The sequence below is a fragment of the Thamnophis sirtalis genome, unplaced genomic scaffold (assembly GCF_051295495.1).
Source record: "Thamnophis sirtalis isolate CommonGarterSnake01/CBP01778 unplaced genomic scaffold, rThaSir2_p1.2 scaffold_11, whole genome shotgun sequence".
Taxonomy (NCBI): domain Eukaryota; kingdom Metazoa; phylum Chordata; class Lepidosauria; order Squamata; family Natricidae; genus Thamnophis; species Thamnophis sirtalis.
In genome coordinates this window covers 34,556,478-34,580,684 of record NW_028261391.1, presented here as the reverse complement: position 1 = coordinate 34,580,684, position 24,207 = coordinate 34,556,478, and the positions used below count along the sequence as shown (strand labels likewise).

Below are 24,207 nucleotides of genomic sequence, written 5' to 3'. Positions count from 1 at the left end.
GTTTTGATTATAAAGTAAAAAAGTCCTTGTTTGAAGGCAGAATCAAAACCTTCCAGCTGTTTTGAATTTTTTTCTGATGTAACACAGCGAAATGTGTTTGACATCAGACTTTAAAAAATGTGTATGGTTCTTCCAAAATGATGTACCAGTCTGTTTGAAAATCACTTAAGAAATGATCTCCTAGCCATGCTTACTTGTTCATTTGAATGTAATCCAAAATACCCTCTTCCATTTGCTTGCCGCATCCAAAGTATTTCTGAAAAGGTTTTGTCAAAATATCAATTAGAATAAATATTTCCCCAACAAAGGGAAATAATATGTACTTACAGAACCGTCAGAATTGCATAAAAAGGTAAAGGTAAAGGTTCCCCTCGCACATATGTGCTAGTCGTTCCCGACAGTAGGGAGCGGTGCTCATCTCCGTTTCAAAGCGGAAGAGCCAGGGCTGACCGAAGAAGGCTCTCTGGTCATGTGGCCAGTATGACTAAACACCGAAGGTGCACAGAATGCTGTTATGTTCCCACCAAAGGTGGTTCCTAGTTTTCTACTTGCATTTTTACATTTTTTCGAACTATTAGGTTGGCAGAAGCTGGGACAAGTAATGGGAGCTCACTCTGTTACGTGGCGCTAGGGATTCGAATCGTTGACCATTCTGATCTACAAGCTTAGCGTCTTAGCCACCACGTCACAATACAATACATTTATTAGGGTTAAGAAGATTCCATGGAAAGTAATTCTAAGATACATGCTTGGGGGAACTGATAGAGTACATTTTTCCCAACCCAATTACAAGTTTACAAAAGCTATAAAAGCTATAAAAGCATTCTCCCAATATACTGCGTTCCGCTCTGTGCATTTTTTCAGTATACATTTGAGTTTGCTGAATGAAGTTATATAGAGGGAGAGAACAACTGATTTTTCAGTTTTTTGCAGTATTCTTAGCCAGGAATGTGAAAACATATAACATAAACTGAAAAAAACGCAAGTGAATAAGTGTATACACTTTTGTAAGTGTATAAAAATTGTCTTGCAAAACATGGCAGTTATTATATAAATATATTACTAATAAATATAGAATATTTTATGTTTCACAAACATCCATGAAGCCAGAGAACAGAAAAACATAATTTGCAGATAATTTTTTTAATGACATTTCTCCCTTAATAGGAAATTTCAATATCCAATTAGTTTAGTCAGATTTTATTTGTAAGTAATGTTTACAATGTTTTCTTAGCGAAGCCGCATATCACATATAGCGAACAAAAAATGCACATTAACCTAAAAAAATGAAATTGTGAAATCTTCTTCTTCCCATGTACTAATCTAATCTTTACAACTGTGATCTGTAATTGGGCTCAGTCCTGCTGTTTGTTATGCTGAAATATCCAAGACTAAAATTGCATTACACAACTCTGAACATTTAGGTATGTATACAAAAGAAAACATGTGAATCATGGGTGGGTTGCTGCTGGCATTACTGCCGGTTCGGTGTATGTGCAATTTTGCTTCATGCACATGCGCAGTTGCCCACAAATAGGTCTGTGCATGCGCAGAACATTAGAAAATGAAAAAAAAAACCATGCTGCACCGACCAGGGAACCAATTCAGAGGTGTGGCAGGCCTGGGTCGCTGCCGGTTTCAGCGACCCAGGCCAGCAAACCACTACCAGTTCAGCCAAAGCGGTCCGAATCAGTAGGAACTCACCTCTGATGTGAATATGTACCTAACATTAATGTACAATTCATTTGTTGTATAATATTACTGTCTATTCAAATTAATTACCATACTTAACATGAAGGCTATTTCAAAAATGATCTGGGAGATCAGTACTGTTTAGTATGTCTGGAGATTGAACCTTAATGTTCCTTCCAATTATTACCCACATGCTGATTTTATATAGCATGCAGACAGTAAAAAAACACAAAAACAAAAATAAAAGATACCAAAAAGACATGAATTTTGCTTACCAGAACACAACTAAAATCAATAAGACTTGTTTTCCTAAGGATATTTTTGGGTGACATCAATACTATTCAGTAGAATGGGGAGATATGGAATATCAGTTATGATATTACCAAAGTCTGGAAAAAAACCCATACATTTCTTTCTTTAGGATTAACTTGGCTTTGTTTGTGAAACCATAGCACTGACTTTTCCTTACATTATACAAGAATGAAAGCTTAATCGTGGAAAAGCTTAGTGATTGATTTAATAAATATCACCATAATTATCTGATCTGCTTCCAACTAAACCTGCCAATTGTTTTTGATGGCTTAGCTAATTGTCAGTTAACCATAGTTAAGGAAATCACAGCTTACTGCAATGTGTGAATACAGTCATAAGCTCCATGCTCAATGTATGTGCATGCATAGCTGCTTTAATTTTTGCATATTTGAACTGAACATGCAAAAGTGATTCTACATGCATATTCAACCAAGTATACTTAACAGGTCAACAGTCCTGATAATCACAAAAACAATGTAAGTAATTTTAGTGACATGCACAAGAATAGGAAAGGTAGCATATTAGTGTACATTTAAAATGACAATAAAGTTATTCTAAGTCTAGCCAGATTTACAAGGATACTATAATTTAAGGGTGATTTCTCTGCCTTTGTTTTCATACTGCTTTTAAGCATACTGCATGAGGAGAATAGACTGAGATGGAAGGTGGGATTAAATGTGTCAACAGTTTGGTGACATTGCATTGTCACAAAAGACGTAGTAAGTCCATCACCCCATGAATTGTTGACCCTTATCTATTACCAATTTAGCTTTGACCATTGGTTGACTAGATTCTTATATTAGAGGTCGCAATAGTAAACTTTTCTGTGGTTTAAACTCAGTGAATGCACCTGGTTATTTGTGCATGACACATACTTGTGTGCAGGTAAATGCCTTGTGTATGTATCTTCTGTACCTAGCATTACCAGTGGATCTCAGGTGCCAATAAAAAGAACCTAAACAAAGACCTGAAGCCACCTTTCTGCTGACTTAATGATAAGAGTAAGTTTTATGTTGCTTTCTAATGTGAACTTCTTGTAAACAAATTAAGTTTTACTTGAGCTAAACTTTTTGTCATAAAATTTGAAGCACAATAATAATAATACTAAAAAAAAAATTGTGTCCTCAAATCAGGTTCGGTTCCTGATGACTTCATGGACATATCAATATAATTTTCTTGTTAACATCACAGAAATGAAGCTCTGTTTTCATCCTTGATACTTTTTTGGCTTTCCAGTTCGGTCAATTATTCTGAACTTTCTTGAGGGATCATTCAAGTACTATCTAGGATTGACTGACAAGGTTAATCAGATACTACTACCCAATGGAGATAGTGTAATATAGATACAGTAATAAAATTGGAAAATATATTCCATATCATCATTACTACAAGTTTCATTAGTCAACAATTAATCAATAATTTACACAGATGTAAATAATCAAATGTTGGAAACATGCTTCATGTTACAGATGTCCCTTACATTTCACTTCCCCTTCCCACTGAAGTAAACATGAAAGAAAATTGCACTTCTAATAACTAGATATAGCAGTCAAAAGCAAAATTAGTTTGAAACATCAGAGCAGCAAGGAAGCTGACCTCCAATAAAGAACTTACAGAGGATGCACTGACAAGCTGCTGCAAACATGTAAATGTGCTACTAATTTTCTGTCTTTAAAGACAATGATTTTATGCATTAATTTGGTAGGCTGTCTGAGCAACAGAAAGCAGATTATCCCAATATGCATTTGCATTTTTCAGCAACTAATTGGGATTTAATGGGCATTCAAAGGTCAGTATGGTCATCAGTAAATTACTAAGATAATTATTTCTGTCTTACACTGAAATGTCCTTTTGCTTTTAAATGACTTTTTTTCTGAGATCACCATACAAATTTTATTGGGCAAACTAATAAAAAGCATCACATCATGCATTAATTTTTCTTTCAGTTAAACCACACTTCATGCTCAAAGCTAAAGTGAGGAAACATTTAATAAGGATTTTTGAACATAGATCTTTTTAACATTTATCTGTTAGTATATTTGATTAATTTAGATGAAATGTTAAAATATAATTCTAGTCCATGCATGATATGCCATATGCTAAATAAATAATAAATAAAGTATGAACTATACAAATCACAAAGAGAATTACAGATAGTCCTCACTTAACTATGGTAACTGGACTTGCATCTCTGTTGCTAAGCGACATGATCATAAAGTGTATCATGTGACCTCACTGACTTATGGTGGCAGTTGTGGCAGTCCCAGTTGCTGTCCTTAGGTGAATCTGCCTTGTGATGGGCAAAAAATAGACATCACTAGATGTCTACTTCATGACAGCCAGATTCTCAAGATTCTAAATACAGGTAGTCCTCAACTTACAAGGGTTCATTTAGTGACTGTTCAAAGTTACACCAGCAACATATGACCATTTTTCACAATTTCAACCTTTGTAGTATCCCCATGATTATGTGATCAAAATTCAGATGCTTGGTAACTGGTTCATACTTATGACTGTTGCTGTGTCCCAGGGTCATTTCATCACTTTTTGCAAACTTTTGACAAGCAAAGTCAATGGGGAAGCCAGATTCACTGAACAACTCGGTTATTAACTGATCAATTTAAGAACTGTGGCAAGAAAGTTCGTAAAATGGGGTAAAATTCACTTAACAAATGTCTCATTTAACCACATAAATTTTGGGCTTAATTGTGGTCCAAGCCAAGGACTATTTGTAATCCACATACCCATCACATAACACAGACACCATCTTCTCCAAAATGTAGTCATTAGGGCTGTGCAGTATTTTGTATTTCAAGACAAAAAGATATTTAGGAGTATGTAAAATATCTCATACAGCTCTGTCTATAACGTGATAAAATAAGTCATTCAAATGGCATCACATAACTATCCACTGCAACTGGTAAGCAACTCTAAAAAAATAAATATTTCTTTAAGAATTGCAGGAAGATATTATGTGCCCCATACATTTCAAAGCAGATTTGTTTTTATCTATATAGATAGTCCTCGGTTTACAACTACAATTAAGCCTAAGGAAGACTAAAATTTTAAAATGTATTTTTTTTTCTTATTTTAAGGATTTCCTTTCCTAACTAAACCAGAAAACAAAAGACAAAAATCTGGTTGTTACATCACATAAGAAAGTTTTGCATGAATGAGCTGGAACTCGCTTTGCCTGTAAAACTAATTGTATTCTTTTATCTCTGAATGCAACATTGCTTGGGGTCCCAAAGGTTCTTTTTCAAGAAGCAACTGGACTTTGTTTTTCTTTGAACACGTTTCACTTCTCCTCCAAGAAGCTTCTTTAGTTCTGAAGAAGCTTCTTGGATGAGAAGCAAAACATCTTCAAATAAAAACCAGAGCTGAAGAAACTTCTTGGATATGAAGTGAAACATCTTCAAAGAAAAACAAGAAAGTCCAGTTGCCTCTTGCAAAAGTACCTTTGGGACAACTATGATCTGGATGACTGAGAATCTCCACAGACTGCTTGGTGTTATTTCTATTTTTATAAAGTCAACTTCTGTCAGTTTCCAGTGAAATGACAACCATTTTTCATGTCAAAACATTTACTTATCTGCAGCCCACATTTATTATTTTTACAAATAATTCAAGGCGGCAACATATCTAAAAAGCCTTCCTCCTATTTTCCCCACAACAACCACCACCCTGTGAAATGGGTTGGACTGAAAGAGTATGTCTGGCCTAGCTGGCTTTCATGGCTAAGGTGGTCTTGAACTCAGAGCCTCTTGCTTTCTATCTTGTTGCCTTAACCATTAGACCAAGATGGCTCCCAAACATTTATTCTCCCATTTCAATTCAATTATCTATAAAACTTTCGTAAAAGTTCTAGCTTTCCAGCTTGTAAAAAAATCTTTTCATTTTATGATCTTAGATAATGACACTGCTGTTTCAAATTAAACCAACTGTATATTTTAATTTTTAATGCTTTAATGTTTGTACTATTGTTAACTGCTCTCATTTTTCTAAATTTTGTTCATTGCCCAAAGTCATTTGGTGAGATGGATTGGCCATATAAAACAAATAAATACATAAATAAAGAAAGTTGATGTTATTTACTAAACTAATTGCCTGAAATTCTTCCAAAAAATCCACCGATAAAAATTGGAATGACATTTAAAATAAAAGGACAAAGCATACACTGTAGAAATTATGATGTCTTCCCCAGTTACAATAAATGCTTTTTATTAAAAATTAAAGTTTATTTCTTTCTATAATAATAGTTTTCAGCTTAATCTCTGTTCAAACATGGTGCCATTTAGTGACATCAGCCCCAACAAGCAACTCCAAGGTATATTTGGAAAGCCCTGGATTAATGATGAAACCTCTTCTTGCATATCTGCATGTGTGCCACTCAACATGTGCTACTCAACATTCAAAATCTAGAAGATGAAAGTTAGTCCTTAACGTATAATTTTAATTGAGCCCAGAATTATGCTAAATCATGCTGGTCATTAAGCAGGTCATCATGTGACTGTAGCCAATTTTTTTCCACCCAAAACTCATTGCTTGCCATGTCTGGTCCCCCCCCCTCCCCCCGAAAATACAAGTACATGCCGGTTTCCAGCAAAAAAAACCCCATCATAAATCATGGTCATGTAAATGCATGGATTATGCAAACAGCTGTAAAAGACATTTGGTTGCTGGGTGCCCAAAATATAGTCATGTGACTTCGGGGGTGGAATTAACCATCAGAACTTTAATCCATATTGCAAATACTTTGGGAGGGATCTTGTTCTAAGTCGGTAATAAGTCAACAACTTATTATTATATATGCACACAGACAGAAGGCACGGCAACAATAAACAGCATGAATTGCCTAATAGTTTTATCCAGTGTTTCTCAACCTCAACAACATTAAGATATCTGGACTTCAAATTTCAGAATTCCCCAGGCAACATGTGTACTGTACAAACTCTGAGAAACACTGAATTTGAAATCTTAAGGAAATAGCTGAATGGTGGTCAAAATGGATTTGTAACTCTCAATCATATGAAGAAATTATTTCAGAAATGTATAATGTTTAGCATTGGAAAGTTCAATAGTTACAAAGGAACACACTGTATTAGTTCATACTTTATGCAAATGGGGGGGTGGGGACTTTCGCTAAAATCTAAATAAAATAAAGCATATGCTGTTATTCCCATAGATGCCAAAATGACAAACGAGACCTTGAATCTATGGTAATTATTGGACCTTACTGTTGTTGTTTTTCTTCCAGGACTTCTTCTCCCTTTCTCCCACAGCAACATATCTGTATTTGCTCATCCTTTTCTTCTTCCTTTTCTTCCTTCAGTTGCAGCAGATCTGCCATGATTATACACGCCTTTTTCATGGCAGCTGATCTGAGCTAGTGATGGACCCTACTTATGACAGATGGCTCATGTCAGTTTCTGTGCAAGTCTTTCACAATCAATGGCCTCCTGGTCACACTGTTGAGTACTCATGCTGCTCACAGGTCACTTACAATGACTGCATCGTGTTTGTGTAGAAGTTTTTTCTTCAATGATTAAAAAAAAAAAGAGCACTACCAATCACTATATTGCCGCAAACATTGAAGGTTATGTGGGCTTTGCGTTTTGTAGGCACCTTTAGCGGTGCCGCAGACTGCTAAGACTTCAATCTGCTGTGAGTGATTAAAAAGAAACACTAACATGCAGTGATACAACTGAGAGGCTCTTCAATTGAGATTAGGAAAGAACTGTGCCTAATGGAGAAAACAGCATGAGTCACATCATGCAAATGGAATAACTCTCTGCTTCTTCCAGCTCAGCAAGCAGCTCTGAAGACCAGCTGCTATGAGGAAGTCTCACAGAGCTTCCCAAATGAATCGACCCAATGAGATCCAGTACAAGCATGCAAGGAGAAGGTGGAGGCAGTATGAATACATTGCAGGCGCTTAACTTTTATAAATCCCACCCCCACAAAACCCCTCTATCATTTTTCTGACCGTAAAGAAAAAAGAAAGTAAGGAAAAACCACAGATGGAAGACAACCTTTATGCATATATTTAGAAATGATTCTCAAAAGCTTCCTGTATTACGCAATCTAGTCATTAAGTTTGAATCCCAAAGGCAGATGTAATTTTGCAAAACCATTCACTCTGGAATACCAATGGGATTTGTGTTAGTTTTTCACAATCAACATTTAATACTGCAGCCTTTTTTAAAGAAAGAATTTTTTTTTAAAAAAACTGCATTCATTGTATTTTGGGGCTCGCAGATCACCCGCCTACACATAATAAAAAGAAAAAAAACATTCCTTTTAGAAATAATTCCTATTTTCCTGCTGCTCAAAGCTGCAGCTATCAACACAACGGATGAGCCCTAGAGATACTTTGACAGATGGATATAGAACAGCAGGTGTACTTTTGCCTTGTCAGTCCATTTAACATGGACACAATGTCAGCTTGGCAATGTAACAAGTATCTTTACATATTCTGAAAAGAAGAAGAAAAATGTTAATGAAACACTTACGATCAAGCCCGTTGACATATCTCATTGTAATTTCACAGTGCCCCCATACCGCACTGACTGTAGGATACAGTTTTTTCCCTTTTAAGCCCCTGAAGGCCACTCCAAGATACTGTCCATCCACGATGAAGCTAAGGGTTCCTTCATCCATATCCAAAACTACCAATAAGGAATCTGGAAGTACAAAAGACTCATCTGGTTCCAAAAACACAGGATAGGTCACTCCAGGCTGGTTTTTGCAATTGTGATAAAGTTTGTTCCGTCCAAGGTCCCAGCCCCATGATTCATTATTGCTACCAACCAATGATGTATATCCTACAGAGTGCAAAGGGGCTTCTGCTGTTGAGACCCCAACTACTGCATGTGTTCCTCGTTGCCTAGTGGGCCAGTGAATCTGCCAGACATGGAGTCCCCTTGTGTAGCCAACTTTTCCCCTGATGCAATCTGTGCTTTGAGCAACCGGGTGTCTATGAAAGGTTAGTCTGTCATCTTCCTTCACAAATATATTTAAGGATCGATCTTCGTTGTTCCAAGCATGTTTGTATTGGATCTCCAAGTGGGCCGGGGGCATATCCAGCAACATATCCAATCGTGCAGGCTTGCAGAAATCTGGTCCCCTCAGTTCTCGTTTAACTGGTCTATATGGGGGATCCCGAACATCCACAGACTTTATGCTCCCTGAGATTTTTTGGCCCATCGCTCAGCTGCAGATTGCCTGGTTGCAGGGAGTGAAGGGTAAATGTGGGCCCAGTGTCAAGTCATGAAAGCACTTTCAAGCTGAGCCAATGACTCACTATGCAGCAACTTGATTTACTTCTTTCTGGACTCTTTCAGAGCCAATGTTTTCTGAAAACACACTTCTGAAATAAAGCAGAAAGTCACCGGTTAAAAAGTAGCCAAATTATAAACCACATAATTATTCTTTCAAAAGAAAAACAGAGAGGAAAAAAGGAGAAGGGGGATTTGTGCCAAGTTGCTTTAAAATTAAGACCTAACTATTCTCAGCTTCGTGGCCTTTGTATTTCAGTCCTCCTTAACCAGACTGTCAGCTGGATATATTGAGTCTACAGTTTAAGAGCACAGACAGTCATTTCCTTTTTTCCACAACAGACAGAGACATTCCACACCTTTTGCCCTTCCACCCAAAGTCTAGTCAAGAGGGATGTGACACTATACAAACAGCTTGCCCATATTATTAGGTATGTACGAGACTGTGTCCATTTTCACTTCTAATTCTTGATTTTACCTTAAAGACATTCTTTATGCAAACTCTTGCTTTTACCCCTTTCTCTTATTAAATCTACCTTTTGTACCAAGGAGATGCAGACATACAATAGCAAAAAAATAAATAAGATGAAACCACCGTGCCTCCTATAAAAACATGTACGGCTTAACATCTTAACAATTAATATAGCTTTTGAAAGAGAGGTGGAGGGGGGGCAGAATTTGATGTAGATGTTTTTTTGATTAGCAAGTCCTATGAATTCTTTGGTTTTAAAATTAGAAGCAAAGCTACTAAAAAGAAAAGGGAGGGAGGGAGGGAGGGAGGGAGGGAGGGAGGAAGGAAGGAAGGAAGGAAGGAAGGAAGGAAGCCAGAATAGATGAGTACAGTTGAAAACCATTTCCATATAGTTGCCAAGAAAACATGCAGTGATCAGTAGCTGAAATCAGCTCAAGGGAGTCTTTATCTTTCTATAAGACTGGAAGCTTACAAAATGGAATAAATATTTTATTCCATAAAAGAAGATGGATTTTATTCCATAGAAGATTGTACAGTACACTGTAGCAAATACCATCTGGCTAGGAACCTCTGAACAATATTATGGAGCCCATATGTTTAAAGTTGTCATAGTGTATTAGACTAATCTCAAATGAAGCATGGTTTAATCTTACAATCAATATCTTAAGATAATTTGCCTTGCTAAATAAAGTTAGCAAATGAAAAGAGATAATTGTTAATTATCCTGTCTTTAGTCACCACTGATGATTCAAATTGTATGTCTTAAATAGGCTATTTTTAAAATGGATTCCAAAAACTAACTGCCATAGCATTTGTAGCTAATTTTGTTTTATTAAATTGGAGTCCAAATCTTTATATTCTTAGCCAACTTATTTGGTTGTTATGGTCAAGGATTATAGTAATTGGGATTCAAGATAGCTAGATGACAGTGTGAGATAATTTAGGATTATTTTCTGAAACCTGAGAAAATGTGATCAGTGATTGTGAGGTGAGCATCATCCTCTGTATCCCCCCCCCCTTCTACTCAATTCTCAGAGATTGCCTGGACAAGTTCCTGCAGTTTTCTTGGCAAGTTTTTTCAAAAGTGGTTTGCCATTGCCTCCTTCCTAGATCTGTCTGTAGCTGAAATCATGAAGAGTTGCCCTATATTACATGACAAACTGTTATTTTTAAGATTTCACATCTGTCCTGTGGAAAAGCTCACTTGTAATTAAGTCATGCCACATCTGGAGGCCTATATCTTTGCTAAAATGTTCTCTTAATATTTTTTGCTTAGCTCTTAATGACTTGCTGTAAGAAAAAATAGTTGTTCTTTAAAATACTATAGGGGCAAAAATATTTTTGTGGTTTCACATGTACATAATGGGAAAAAATGCTCAGGATAACAGCTCTGTTTGCACATAGCAGAGAGTAATCCAAATTGAAGCAGGAAAAAGAGTTTCATTTCCCAGTGTTTTTTCATGGAACTGCTAAGATATTAAATAGAGCATTGTCAATACCAATAATGAAAGTGGAGCCTTGCAAAAATTAAGTTGGGCAGACAGAATTCCACTGTTGTAAATTCATGCTATATCACAAAAACATCAGACAGACATTGAAAACAAGTGAGATTATCATTTTTGATTGTGAAGAAAGTTCTAACTATGAAACTGGTGACAAAAGTAAAGAGTATCATGATGAATCCATATGAAATAAGTCAAAAATGTAGTTATGCCATCATTTGCATAGTTGGCAATTTCTGAGAACTGGACACAAATAAGTGAAAGAAAAAATAAATTAAAAATCAGTTATGTGATCACATTTTGGGCACTTGACAACCTGTGCACATTTACAAGAGGTTGCAGTGTCCCGTGGTGATATGTTGGCAATTTGCAATTTTTTTTTGCCACGTCTCAGATTTGCACTAGCACACAAACTCATTGTTTCAGGCTCACAAGCCTCTAAAACAGGGCTGTCAAACTGGAAAAACGTTGTGATACATCACGTGATGGCAACTTGAGCTGCGAGTTTGACACCCCTGGTCTAAAATAATTGATTTCAGAATATATTAATAATACATGGATTATACAGTCAGTTATGGCATGATGTCATATCAAAGAGAAAAGAAAAGAAATAAGTGTAGACAGTCAGGATTGACTTAACTATAATGTATAGGCTTATTTTATTTTATCATACTTATATTGAAAATAAACATACTTTCATTCAGCGGAACATCTATGGTCAAGGTAAAAAAAGGTAAAATAACTGTTTTTACCAGCTCATTTTTAAAAAATATGGAAAAGCTAGATTAATCCATATAGGAGAAGAACAAAAGCATACACCAAAAGATGAGTAGAAAACAATGTTGATATAGAAAGATTAAACAAATAAGCAAAGACAAAACCTTTAGGATTTTAAATATTCTGAGTATCAGTTTTCCTTGAAGAAACTGGCATACACATATAAGCAAGACACAAAATGAATTAGTCATTCTACAATTCTATTCTGAAACCAGTCATGTATAAGTCATTGAGAAGCACTTGTGGGAGCCTAGACAGGCATTCGTAGCACACCAATGAAATACATTATTAAAATATTTTAGGAGCTGACATTAGGAATGAAGGCATCTGGAATTGTAGATGCAAATTGTGAGGTAGCAAAAATAATCTTCCTTCTTCAAGGAAGTAAACCCTTTACCTAAGATTTATCAGCATATTTTCAAAATAATCCAGTTAATTAACTGCAAGAATAGAAAATGCTGGACGGTATATATAATAATTTTAATTAGGCTAGGACAATACACCTTAGTTAAGAATGCTCTTGACATAGCTATTGTTCTTGGCTGATAAAACATTAACAGGTCACTCTGCTTCAACTACATATGATTAAGATGGAAAGGTTATTGGGTCAGAGATACAAAGAGTATAGGATATTTTCTACTCCCATCAAAGATTTCATCTTCTTTTATTACTGGTCAATCTAGAGACTGTTCTCAGTGTTCCAATTTATTAGCACAAGCCAAGTAAAATCAACATAAAAATAAAACATAAAAATCTTTACATTTACACTTTCACTGTCTAATCCTTTACACCACTGTACAATAGTTCCTACATATCATGAGAAAGTTGAACCCAATACTAAATGTGTGAATGTACATATACTCACAATGTTCACAGATATCTGTAAAAACAAGACAAATATCAACATTATGGACATTTTTTAGCTGCATATGTCTACATTGTTTTCTTTATGTCTTGCTTAATTGATCAGCTAATTTGAAAATATAATTTCATTGTTTAGAATAATATTGTTGCATGATCTTTCAGAAATGTATAACTTAATGTTATAGATGTTACTTAAAGCAATGTAAAGCACTAGTACCTGATTCATGAAGTAACAGAAAACGTAAAAGAAAACTCTGAGAATACTGTGTAGTACTTCATTCTAGCTGAAAATCTCATCTGTTTAAATACTTTCAATTCAAGTTTCAAATATCAGATGGGCAAATATAATTTACTCGAGATCTTACCTTTAGGGACAATAACAAGAAAAAAGCATATAAAAAAGAATGACCAATATATTTGCATTACAGAGATATAAGGTAGAATTATCAATTGTATAAAAAAAGATTGCAGGATTACTTACTACTGAAAGACCTTGCTGGCTAAATTTTGAGGAAGTATTCAGTACTCACAATGAGGTTTGATTGGTTTGCCAATGACAAAAGGCAAACACCCCACTGAGAACAAGCATTCTTTACTTTCAAACTTCTACTATTATCTGTTGATTATGCAACAATGCTTTCAACAAAGCAATGGCTAAGACTTTGGTGGTAAAGGAAACTGGCAGAGTGAGTATCTCTTTATGCTATGTAGTGACACTGTTGGTGAATTTCAATTATAGGAACATGAATAGAACCTGACTGAATTCTATATATCAGCTGTTGTTTGGGGATTTGCAGCTTAGTATAATCTTTCTTAGAAGTTTCAAACCCTTGAATACTTTCCTAAAGCATTACTGTTTCGAAGAAAACTCTTAACAAACACAACATTTAAAATTATAATTACAGATAATAGTATCTCTAATTCCATTCTGATTGTTCTATAGAAAAGAACAAACTAATTTATAATCAAGCTAGTTTAAAACTCTAAATGCTATAAAACACAGTTATGATATATATTTACCCAAACTAATGTTGCCACTATGTGATACAATATAGAACAGAAAAGCGAAAACTCTAATAACTACAACTTAACATTTCCCCAGGCATAAAAGGGCATAGTATGAATTATAATTCAGCAACGTATTACCCATCCCTGATTTACAGAATGATAAAATAATCCAAAGACACAATAATCTTATGCATATTTACTCTTACAGAATTTATTGTTTCACAATTCCAAATTTCAACAAGTAATTCATTGAGACTGGAATGTCTAACTTTTGAGGCCAAACTAGAAAAGGGATAGAATACATCTTCAATTGGGATGTGCAATTAAATTGACTATACAAAAACTCTTAAAAGTCAAAAACAATATTTTGTTTTGCAAAATAGTATCCTTTTCTGACAATAGCTTTCCAATTACTTGTTACACATAGACCATAAAATTATGAATCTTTTCACTTTAACTGGAAAGAAGTACTTATAAAAACAACTGGTACGAAACTTAATGTCATATTCTGCATAACCTTCCTTTTAATGAAGCAGAAATAAAAGAGTACCAAGAGTGCTGGTGAATAGGAAACTGGGGGATTCTGGTTCAGCTAATTTTGGATGTGGTTGCAAGCGTCTAAATGTGTACGCTCTGAGGGGTCAAAAGACAAAACAAGCAAGATGGTAAAACACAGCAACATGATGGGAGCTGTGACTTGTTTATGTGTTCCAAAGAAGTGGAGTTTCCACTGCCTGCAGGGGAGAAATAAAGCAGGATGAGCCATTGCTCACTGTTGCAAACTTGGATTACTTTATAGCCTGTCATGGTGTTGCACATACATAAAAGACAATGCTTGTATTGCAAGAGTCATTCTGACAAAACTACTTCTTTTTTTTAATGCTTCTATTTATTTATTTATTTATTTTTATTCATCTTATTTCTAATAGTACCCATTTCCCCTAAGTGACTCTATTAACACGTCTGGACAGTTTAAGTGGATTTTCAGTTGGCACAGTTAGGAATGCACTTTAAAAAGTGCCCGGCTGCTACACAATGTAAAATTATAGGGACTTATGAATCCAGTACCAAACGATCTGCACAGCTTGCTGGATGCACTCATATTTACTTTTAAAGCATTATATAGCTTAAGATCTGGCTATTTAGAAGGCTACTGCCTCTCCCATAATATTGTTTGATGGGAGCCAAATCTAAATGAGAGAATAGAATCACCAAATGAAACCGCCGAATGGGCTATCTAGGCCACTAAACCCAATCTGTGCAGGAATATAAAGATACTTGAAATAGCTGTCTTGCTTTTATTTTAACATATTACCTAGTGTGCAGAGAATGGGCTTCTCTTGTATTGCTCCCACACTATGGAATGCACATTTTCTGGAACTGTTTTTGTCTATCACCAGCTTGGTGTTTAGAAAATGCACAAAGATACCTTGTTCTGCTTTAGTTAATTTTAGTATCCAATTTAATGTATGTTTTATTGTCAAATACTTGCTTGAGTAAAAAAGCAACAGTATAAGCTGAATAAGGAAAACTAAATAAGCGAAGAAACTATAATTTGCAATAAAGCAACAAATCACACACAGTTTTTAGCGCAGGGAAATGAAACTCTTCAGATAAAACATGCTGGATGAAAACTAAATTTACAGTTTGACAGGCAAAGATCTTTCTTTCATCATCTTTAGGAGCAGGAAGCAAATTTAGAGGGTTTTTTTGTGAGGGGTGTGTGTGAAATTTATTTATATTCTCCCCTTTCTCCAAGAAGTACTGAATGGTATACTAAGCTCTAATTCTTGTAAACATTATTCTCAGAAATGTTTGCCAGAAGATAACTGGTTCAAAAGCAATTCAGTCAGGCTGATTGAGACAGTGTCTGTAATAGCATAAAGAGCATTCAAACTAGAAAAAAAAATGTTTTCATATTTAAGTTCCTGTTCCACAATAATGTAAAGGTATCAAATTTGAAGTAAAAGCAATCAATGGTGCAATGACATCACACTTAAACATTAAGGCTATGCAAACTTCAAAAATGATTTGGAATTTTAGAATACATTTTAGAATACCTGCATTGTTTAGGCAGTGTTTTTTCTTCTTCTCGCCCTACGTTATTCTTATGGACCATTATAGAGGTAGGCAAAATTAGATGGATATAGGAATCTTTTCTAATAATATGGCCAAAAAATGAAATGTAAACTAACAAGTTAGAACATATCCCGATAAGAGGGACTAGTGAACTGAGCTGAAAAAGGAGAGATGTTTTGAGAGATTGGGTATGCTTAACCTGGATAAAACTATTAGAAGGGAAGATAGTTGTCTTCAAGTATCTAAAAGGCTATCATGGAAAAGATAAGGCGAAAGGGATCCAGAAGATAGAGGACAAAAAGTAAAGAGTTTAAAAGACATTTAGACATTGGGGAAATATGTTTCCATTAAACTGTTCAATAATAGAACTAATTGCCTTGAGACATGGTCAGCTATGTTTCAACAGAAACCATATAGCCTTCTGCGGGGAGGTGTAATACTTGATTCCTAGGTTGGGCAGAGGTTGTGTCTAGATCAGGATAACCAACCACCAGGCCGCAACCCAATACCGGGCCACAGTCCATTTGGAATCAGGCTACAGAAGCGGTAAGGTGAGCGCGCACACAACTCCACTTGCATGAGCAGTGGACAAGAATGCGTGCAATTCCATTTGAGTGAGCGGCAGGAGCATGTATCCACTGCTTGCACAAATGGAGCTGTACATGTGTGCCCACCACTCGCACTGAACCATTCCCTCCCCCTGCCAGTCCGCAAAGTCAGAAAGGTAGTGGAACTGTCGCCTAGATGACAGTCAACATCCATTCTAACTTTTTCATTCTATGAACATTTTTTTAAAATGAACACTTTAAAATAGATTACAGGGGAAACAAAATCTGTATCTACTATATCTGGGCTTCAAAAGTCTGTATGATCACTAGATAACAGCAAAAGTGATATACTTCTGCATCTTTTTGTCATCATCTCATAGTTACCAAGATTTTTTTCAACCCTCAAACATAGCCCTACAACTTTTTTAATAGTTATGTGAAATGCTTCTATAATTTAAGAACAAAATGTGTGGGAAATGACATCCATCAAACTTTCAATTTCATACATAATGGTTTTATTTCATCGTGAAAGGGATCGAGATAGATATCACTTGATGATCTGGAACATTTAAATACCTGACCATGCTACAGATTTCTATTATAAGTTATAACCTCTTAGCCAAATACTGTAAGAAAAGACTTGAGAAAGTAAAAACAAATTACAATGAGATGAACTTCAGCCTGTGTATTAACAATCAAATCTTACCAGAATTTATGAACTCGACAGATATTTAGTATTTGCCCTAAAGTGAGACAATTCTCTGCTTTCTGCTTTAAAATTGTACAAGAAACACAATCTATCAAAACCTGAAACCTTACATACCTGATAGTAAACCCCTAAATTTAACATGTCCTAATTCTGAAGAGGAAAGTACAAGATTTAACTGCCAGAGTTTAACACAATGAAGAATTTCCTACTGCACAAAGTTTTGCAAAAGATGGATATGTTGCTTAGTGCAATTTCCAAAAGATATGGAACTGTCCCCATGAAATAGGTGCTTTGTTTTACTTTGTGAGAAAGGAGGGCAAGAAGGCATTCCAAGCTTCTGAATAAATATTAAGTTGCAATCTTCTGTCTGACAGACTGGTCCAAAAAAACATTAGTACCAAACTAGATTGATTCAAGCTTTTTAAGTTAGAAAGGGCTTTCCATTTTGGTTGCTAGTTCAGCCTGTGATAAAGGTAGAAATAATGTAGAAATAAGCAGTGATTAGATTAACTAAAATAATAGATTAAATTAAATTAATTAGATTAATTAATGATTAACTCCAATTATTGAATCTAAGGTTTGTATTTGTATTTGTATTTTATTATTTGTATGCCGCCCTTCTCCGGGAGGACTCAGGGCGGCGAACAATTCAAGGGGGGAAAAAGGGGAACATAAAAAGACAAAAAACAAATAATAAAAGTAGACAACAGTCGCACAACCATACATGTCGAGAGGGGAGGGAACTCATCACCCCCAGGCCTGCCGGCAAAGCCAGGTTTTGACGGCTTTTCGGAAGGCCTGGAGAGAGGTGAGGGTCCGAATCCCTGCGGGGAGTTCATTCCAGAGGGCCGGAGCTGCCACAGAGAAGGCCCTCCCCCGGGTAATAGCCAGGTGGCATTGGCTGGTAGATGGCACCCGGAGGAGGCCAACCCTATGAGATCTAATGGGTCTGTGGGAGGTTTCTATTTGGTTTGGTATAAAAGGAAGATGTACTTCAAGTGCAGTGTCATTTCTTGATTTTCTTCCAGGCAATGTTCTAGAATTCATTGAGCTGGCAACCTTTTCCCATCACAGAATGTCAGTTCTTTTACAGCACTGAGGTCTCTGGGCTTCATAGTGCTCTCAGTTCTTAATTATTCAGATGCCTGAATAGATTTCTCAAAATAGACATTACATTCTGTATTAAATTTCATCTGGCTTAGGGAAGGAAAAAATCACTATCTAGCCGGTAACTACTGCATTCATAGAAACAAAAAGAAAGTCTATTATCACAGAAAAAAAGGAATAGAATTAACACATTAGAAGAACAAGGATATAAGGTTCAACCTAGATATAGGAGGACTTTCTGACATTAAGAGCTATTTGGCCATGGACCATGGAACAGACCACCACATGAAGTGATGCATTCTACTTCACTGAAAGTCTTCAGAGAGGGGTTAAGTAGGCATCTATTGTAGATATACTAGTGGATCCTGAAAGGAGTATTAAGATGGATTAGATGATGTTGAAGATCTCTTCAAACTCTATAATTCTGTTATTACTTATTAACAACATATCACTCCAAGCCAATTGCAATGCAAATGAGATCATTAGCACTAAACCATGATTACCTGAATAAGCCATTATTGGCTTGATCCATAGACCACACAAAGTTATCAACTGTCTATAAACTACAAAGGCTGAATTCACACCCCACACCATGCCAAGATCTCATGTTTTGGTGTGTGTGTGTGTGTGTGTGTGTGTGTGTGTGTGTGCGCGCGCGCGTGTGTGTGTTTAATTTAATAAATTTGGTTACCACCCATCTTTCTGCAAGGCGAGTACTCTTGGATACACACACACACACACACACGTACTATAACATCTTTAATATCATAAGCTCAGCCTATTATTATGGGGGTGTTGTTATTGTTTTATTTAAAATAAATATATTTTTTCAGAAAAGTTAATACCAAAAACTGGACAGAGAATGACTAATGCTTAATTTAACCGAATTATAAATTTTGTAGTAAGAATTGTAAGAATTGATCATGCCTCCATGTGGGATGCATCATTTTTTTCTATCTGCAACTGGAATATTACTCTACATATATGGAACCCACTAACAAAGGCCTGCACTGATAAAGATAATGGCCAACTGTAATTGTAATAGTCACTTCATTTCATAATTACAAAGCAAAGTCTAGTTGAAACCATGATGGCATCATTGTGCACTTGCACATCATACATAGAAACTCATACATAATTAATGTTTTGTTTATGTATTCTCTTTTATGCTAGAATTTCTATCTTACGAACACACATTATTTTTCCCTAATAAAGATTAGAATAAGAATGGAAAATTATTGTATCTTTTCACTGCTATCCTTTGGTTTGTATCTATTTTCTCCCTAGGATAGAGACAAATATTTTCCCGTACCAAGTAGACAAATAAATACCACACTACAATTTAAAAGACAGTTTTGATTCTACAGATGAGAATGACTTTAAATGTGCACAAAAATAAAAACAGGGAAGTGCTGGCCACATATTCTGGGAACAGACTGTTTACCTTGGAATAATCTTAGTAAACCAACACCCCAAAAAGCAGCAGATGTACATGATTCAGCTAGAGGACAAGAAGCAGTGTAAGATGGAACACTCATTAGAACAGGGATATCTATTAGACAGACACAGAAATAATATTCAGATGTATTGCAAAGACCATATTGATGAATGAAGCTGGTCATCCTACATGAACCAAAGGTGATGAATATGTATATATGTAATATAATAAATATGCTTTTAAAAATGTCAATGAACCAAGCCATCTTCAACCTTGCATTGATAGTTACCGGATTAATTAATTATGTACTATGAGGTCAGTATGACTGTTAATAACTCACAGTGGGCTTTTTCCAAATTTATCTGAACCCAGGCTGACTTTTCAGAACTACAAACTGCTGTTTGGTTTAGGTTTGGTTTATTGGATTTATATGCCGCCTTTCTCCCAAGGACTCAGGGTGGCGTACAACATTAAAAAAACACATATTACAAAAGTTAAAAAAAATTAAATAGAATATCCAAAAAAAACCCAATTAAGATTAACAATAACATTTTTTTAAAACAAATTTGATTAAAATTAACAAGAGCCAAGGTGGCGCAGTGGTTAAATGCAGCACTGCAGGCTACTGCTAGATCAGCAGGTCAGCGGTTCAAATCTCACCGGCTCAGGGTTGACTCAGCCTTCCATCCTTCCGAGGTGGGTAAAATGAGGACCCAGATTGTTGGGGGCAATATGCTGACTCTCTGTAAACCGCTTAGAGAGGCCTGAAAGGCCTATGAAGCGGTATATAAGTCTACTGCTATTGCTATTGCTATATTTATTTTGTTTTGTTCAAGCCAAGCTGGCTTGCTGGAAAAGCCAACTTTTTAGGGCACGTCGGAAGGACGGGAGGTCGGGGATTATACGAAGCTCCGGGGGCAGCTCATTCCAGAGGGAAGGCGCTCCCACAGAGAAGGTTCATTAGCCGACACTGTCTGGCCGACGGCACCCTGAGGAGGCCAACTCTGTGGGATCGCACTGGACGGTGGGAGGCTATCAGTGGCAGTAGGTGGTCTCGCAGGTATCCTGGGCCTAAGCCAAGGAGAGCTTTAAAGGTCATAATTAGTACCTTGAATCTCACCCGGAAGAACAACCAGCAACCAGTGCAGGCCACCTAAAAGGGGTGTAACATGGAAGGACCTAGGTGCCCCCCATGATAATTCACACAGCCGCATTCTGAACCAGTTGAAGCCTCCGGGTGCTCTTCAAGGGCAGCCCCATGTAGAGAGAGTTACAGTAGTCCAGGCGAGAAAGGATGAGGGCATGAGTGACTATGCACAGAGCATCCCGATCCAGGAAGGGGCGCAACTATATTATATTGGCCTAAGGCTTGGGATTTACATATTCCAATAGCATTTGAAAATTGATGGAACTCTCGCAATTATTCAATTTCCATCAAGTATGTTACCTTAGAAGGTAAGAACTGAATCTTGAAGATCTTATAGTTTAAAAGCATTTTTATTATAGTAATATTGATGTCTTGGAAGAATGCTGTTAATAAAGGATGTATGAAAAACAGCAGAACTAGCTAGAATTAGCACTTTCAAAGAAAAAAGAAAAGGAAAGCTTTAAAAATATAAATTCCATTTATGCACTAGATCCATGATGGTGAACCTAGGTTCTCCACGGGCATGTGAGTCGTCATCCCAGCTCAGCTCCACCACGCATGCGCATGCACCTCCCTCCGGCCAGTTGATTTTCAGGCCTCTGCCATGCATGTGTGGGGAGCAGGGCAGATGCGGGAGATGTGCACACATACATGGGGGGGTTACACGTGCATTTGTGGGTGCGGGCGGGCACATGCTTCCCCCGTACCCCATTTTTTGCCTCAAGAGGCTTCTGGGATGTCTGCTAGGCCCAAAACAGGGCCCGGGGATCACATTCGCATGCGCAGGGGGGAAAGTAGAACGTGGGGCCATGCACGCATGCACAGGAGGGCGGGGCACATAGGGCGGTTGTCACGTGTGCATTGCATTATGGGTATGGGCACACATGTGCACGCTTTCAGCAAGTGACAACAAAAAGGTTAGCCATCAATGCACTAGATCCTGACCTCATTAAAAAGTGTTCAAAAAGCCCTGTTAAAAAGATCTCAGAGAGAAAATGCAAACCTACAATAAAGTTATATTTCCAAAAGAAATATGAGAAAAACTAACCTTTTAATTTCAGGGCTTACTACTAGATTCAACCGTGCTGTGTTCTGTATGCTGTTCCAACAAAAAAAATTCTAAAAGGGAGGGGGGAAATGCCCAGGAATCACAAAGACAATTCTCAAGTTTTGGACTGTGACAACCCTATTTTTCCTGCCAACTGTAACCAGTCAGTTAGATATGTAATGTAAATGGGGTAAATATGCAATAAATTATTTGCGAGAACTGAATATGGGAACAGAATTGCTGAATGAATAGAAAAATAATTTCCTGTTCCTCAAGACATCAACATCCAGCAGATGTAACACTAGTAAACAGGAGACGAAAGACTGAGTGCGACAAACATTTCACTTGAAAGAGTTAGACAGTGACCTAAACACAGAACTGGGACAAGCAGCATCTAGGGAGGAAGGGAGACAGGAATAGTTGTCTGCTCTTGGTACACGGAAAATCCATTATGCTACGCTTACCCTACCACAAGAAGTCTGGAGACTTAATGAGTGTTGCCACAAAGCAGCAGGAGATAGTTTTCACTCAGCAGGCATCATCGTGCGACACGAGGCTATTTATTATTTATTGGAAGCTAACAAGGATCTGCAACAAAAAGTTTTCCTTGGAAGTCTAAAATATTCCCCCCCCCAATCTAATCAATAACCATGATCAGTGGACCAGCATACAGGATCTAATCTATGTCAGTTTCTTTGAAAGTACTGTGGCTAAAAACTAATAACCAACTTCCATTGGTTTTACTGGAACTGAAATGGCTAACACAGTTTGACTGCACTGCAGTTACTTCAAGCCTCTGTCTTTACTGGTTGAGTTATATACCTATGTGATATAGCTAAGGACACTCTTTTCAAGGCTGCTAGTTATTTACAAACTAGGCATGTACCAAATATATAAAAGATATACTTTCATGATAACCTTTACCGTTCTATACAAATAGTTCCTGGTAGGGTCATTGCTTGTTAAAATTACAAAATAATGAGATTCAATAGGACCACTGCCTTAAACAGTGGACTCTCAGTCTACTCTATTGTTTCTCACAAAGAGTTACTATAGAAATGTGGTGTTTCATTTCACAGCTTCCAATGTATACTCTGTTCATTCTTCCTTAGCAGTGTCTTGAGAAAGTCAGAGTGTCTCAGATGCATTAATAAATTAAGCTTCGGTGCCCTTGCCAGAAAGGAAAGTATTACTTTTCTCCTAAGTGCAAGTGATGAAACTGAGCAGAGGGGTTGTGCTGGGTCAAATAACAAGACACAAATAGAAGAATGGCTTCCATTCTTGAATTTGAGATCTTGGGAAGCTCTCTTCATCCACACTATCTCTACAGTTATTGATGCTGGCACCTATATATACTTCCCTCCCCCCTAATATATAATTCCATTCCTCGATTTGTAAAATTAAATAAAAATCTCAATAGAGACAGGACCTTTCAGCATCCAAAATGCAACACGATATATTGACCAAACAAAAGGTTCAGCCGCCAGAAGGTCCTGCCTCTTCCCAACTCTACAAACACATTCCTTGAATGAATTATTTCACAATGGAATAGTTTCTACCACCCAGAACAGGACAAGGAGTACTGTTGAAAGGATTGGGAAGGGAAGGGACAAAGTTAATTAGTCTAATCACTTCAAGCGAAGCTATGATTAAAGCAATAGTTGATAACCTTTGGACACAAAACTTCTGGTCCATATAAAATTCATACCCCCCCCTTTTTTTAGAACGAGTTATTTGTACTTAAAAATCCAGTAACTTTGCAGGAGTATTGAGAAATCAGCTGTTCTGGGAAGCATGACTAGCACGAAAATGTGATGCTCATTGTAGAATTTACATTACTTTTTACAAGGCTCAGTACATGCAGAGACTAGGGTCACAGTGCTTCATCAAGGAAGCTTTGATCACAGGAAATTATTCTTGCATCTCTTAGAACAAGTGAGCCTGGTAAATTAAACCTTGTCTCAGCTCCGTTTATAACATCCTGGCAAAATATAATGGTTTCAGACAGCGCATGTAACCTACCGCATGCTCATTTGTTCTCCGATAATCAGCCACTTATTCCTCATACAAACAAGCCAAGCTTAGCCAGACTTTAAATCTGCATCTACAAAGGGCCGCTGAAGTTCTACCCACAGTTTCATTTTTAGCAACAGCTGTTTAATCACCAAGCCAAGCATTGTTTTCCTTCAACGTTATATTTTTTGAGACACAATTAAATGTTGACGTC

The 24,207-nt window shown here is 36.7% G+C and overlaps 1 protein-coding gene across 3 annotated transcripts in view; it reads right to left on the bottom strand.

Annotated features, from left to right (window-relative positions):
• Positions 1-24,207, bottom strand: part of SPSB4 (splA/ryanodine receptor domain and SOCS box containing 4) — a 163,255-nt gene that overhangs the window by 29,078 nt on the left and 109,970 nt on the right. For 2 of the 3 annotated variants that reach the window (XM_014076447.2, XM_014076446.2), the window contains exon 2: positions 8,517-9,373. In XM_014076447.2, coding sequence (XP_013931922.1) covers positions 8,517-9,210 — 694 coding nt within the window. In that variant the 5' untranslated portion in view covers positions 9,211-9,373. Of the gene's footprint in view, positions 1-8,516; positions 9,374-13,113; positions 13,262-24,207 lie in introns of all 3 variants that reach the window. The other variant, XM_087725499.1, reaches the window with a different exon arrangement.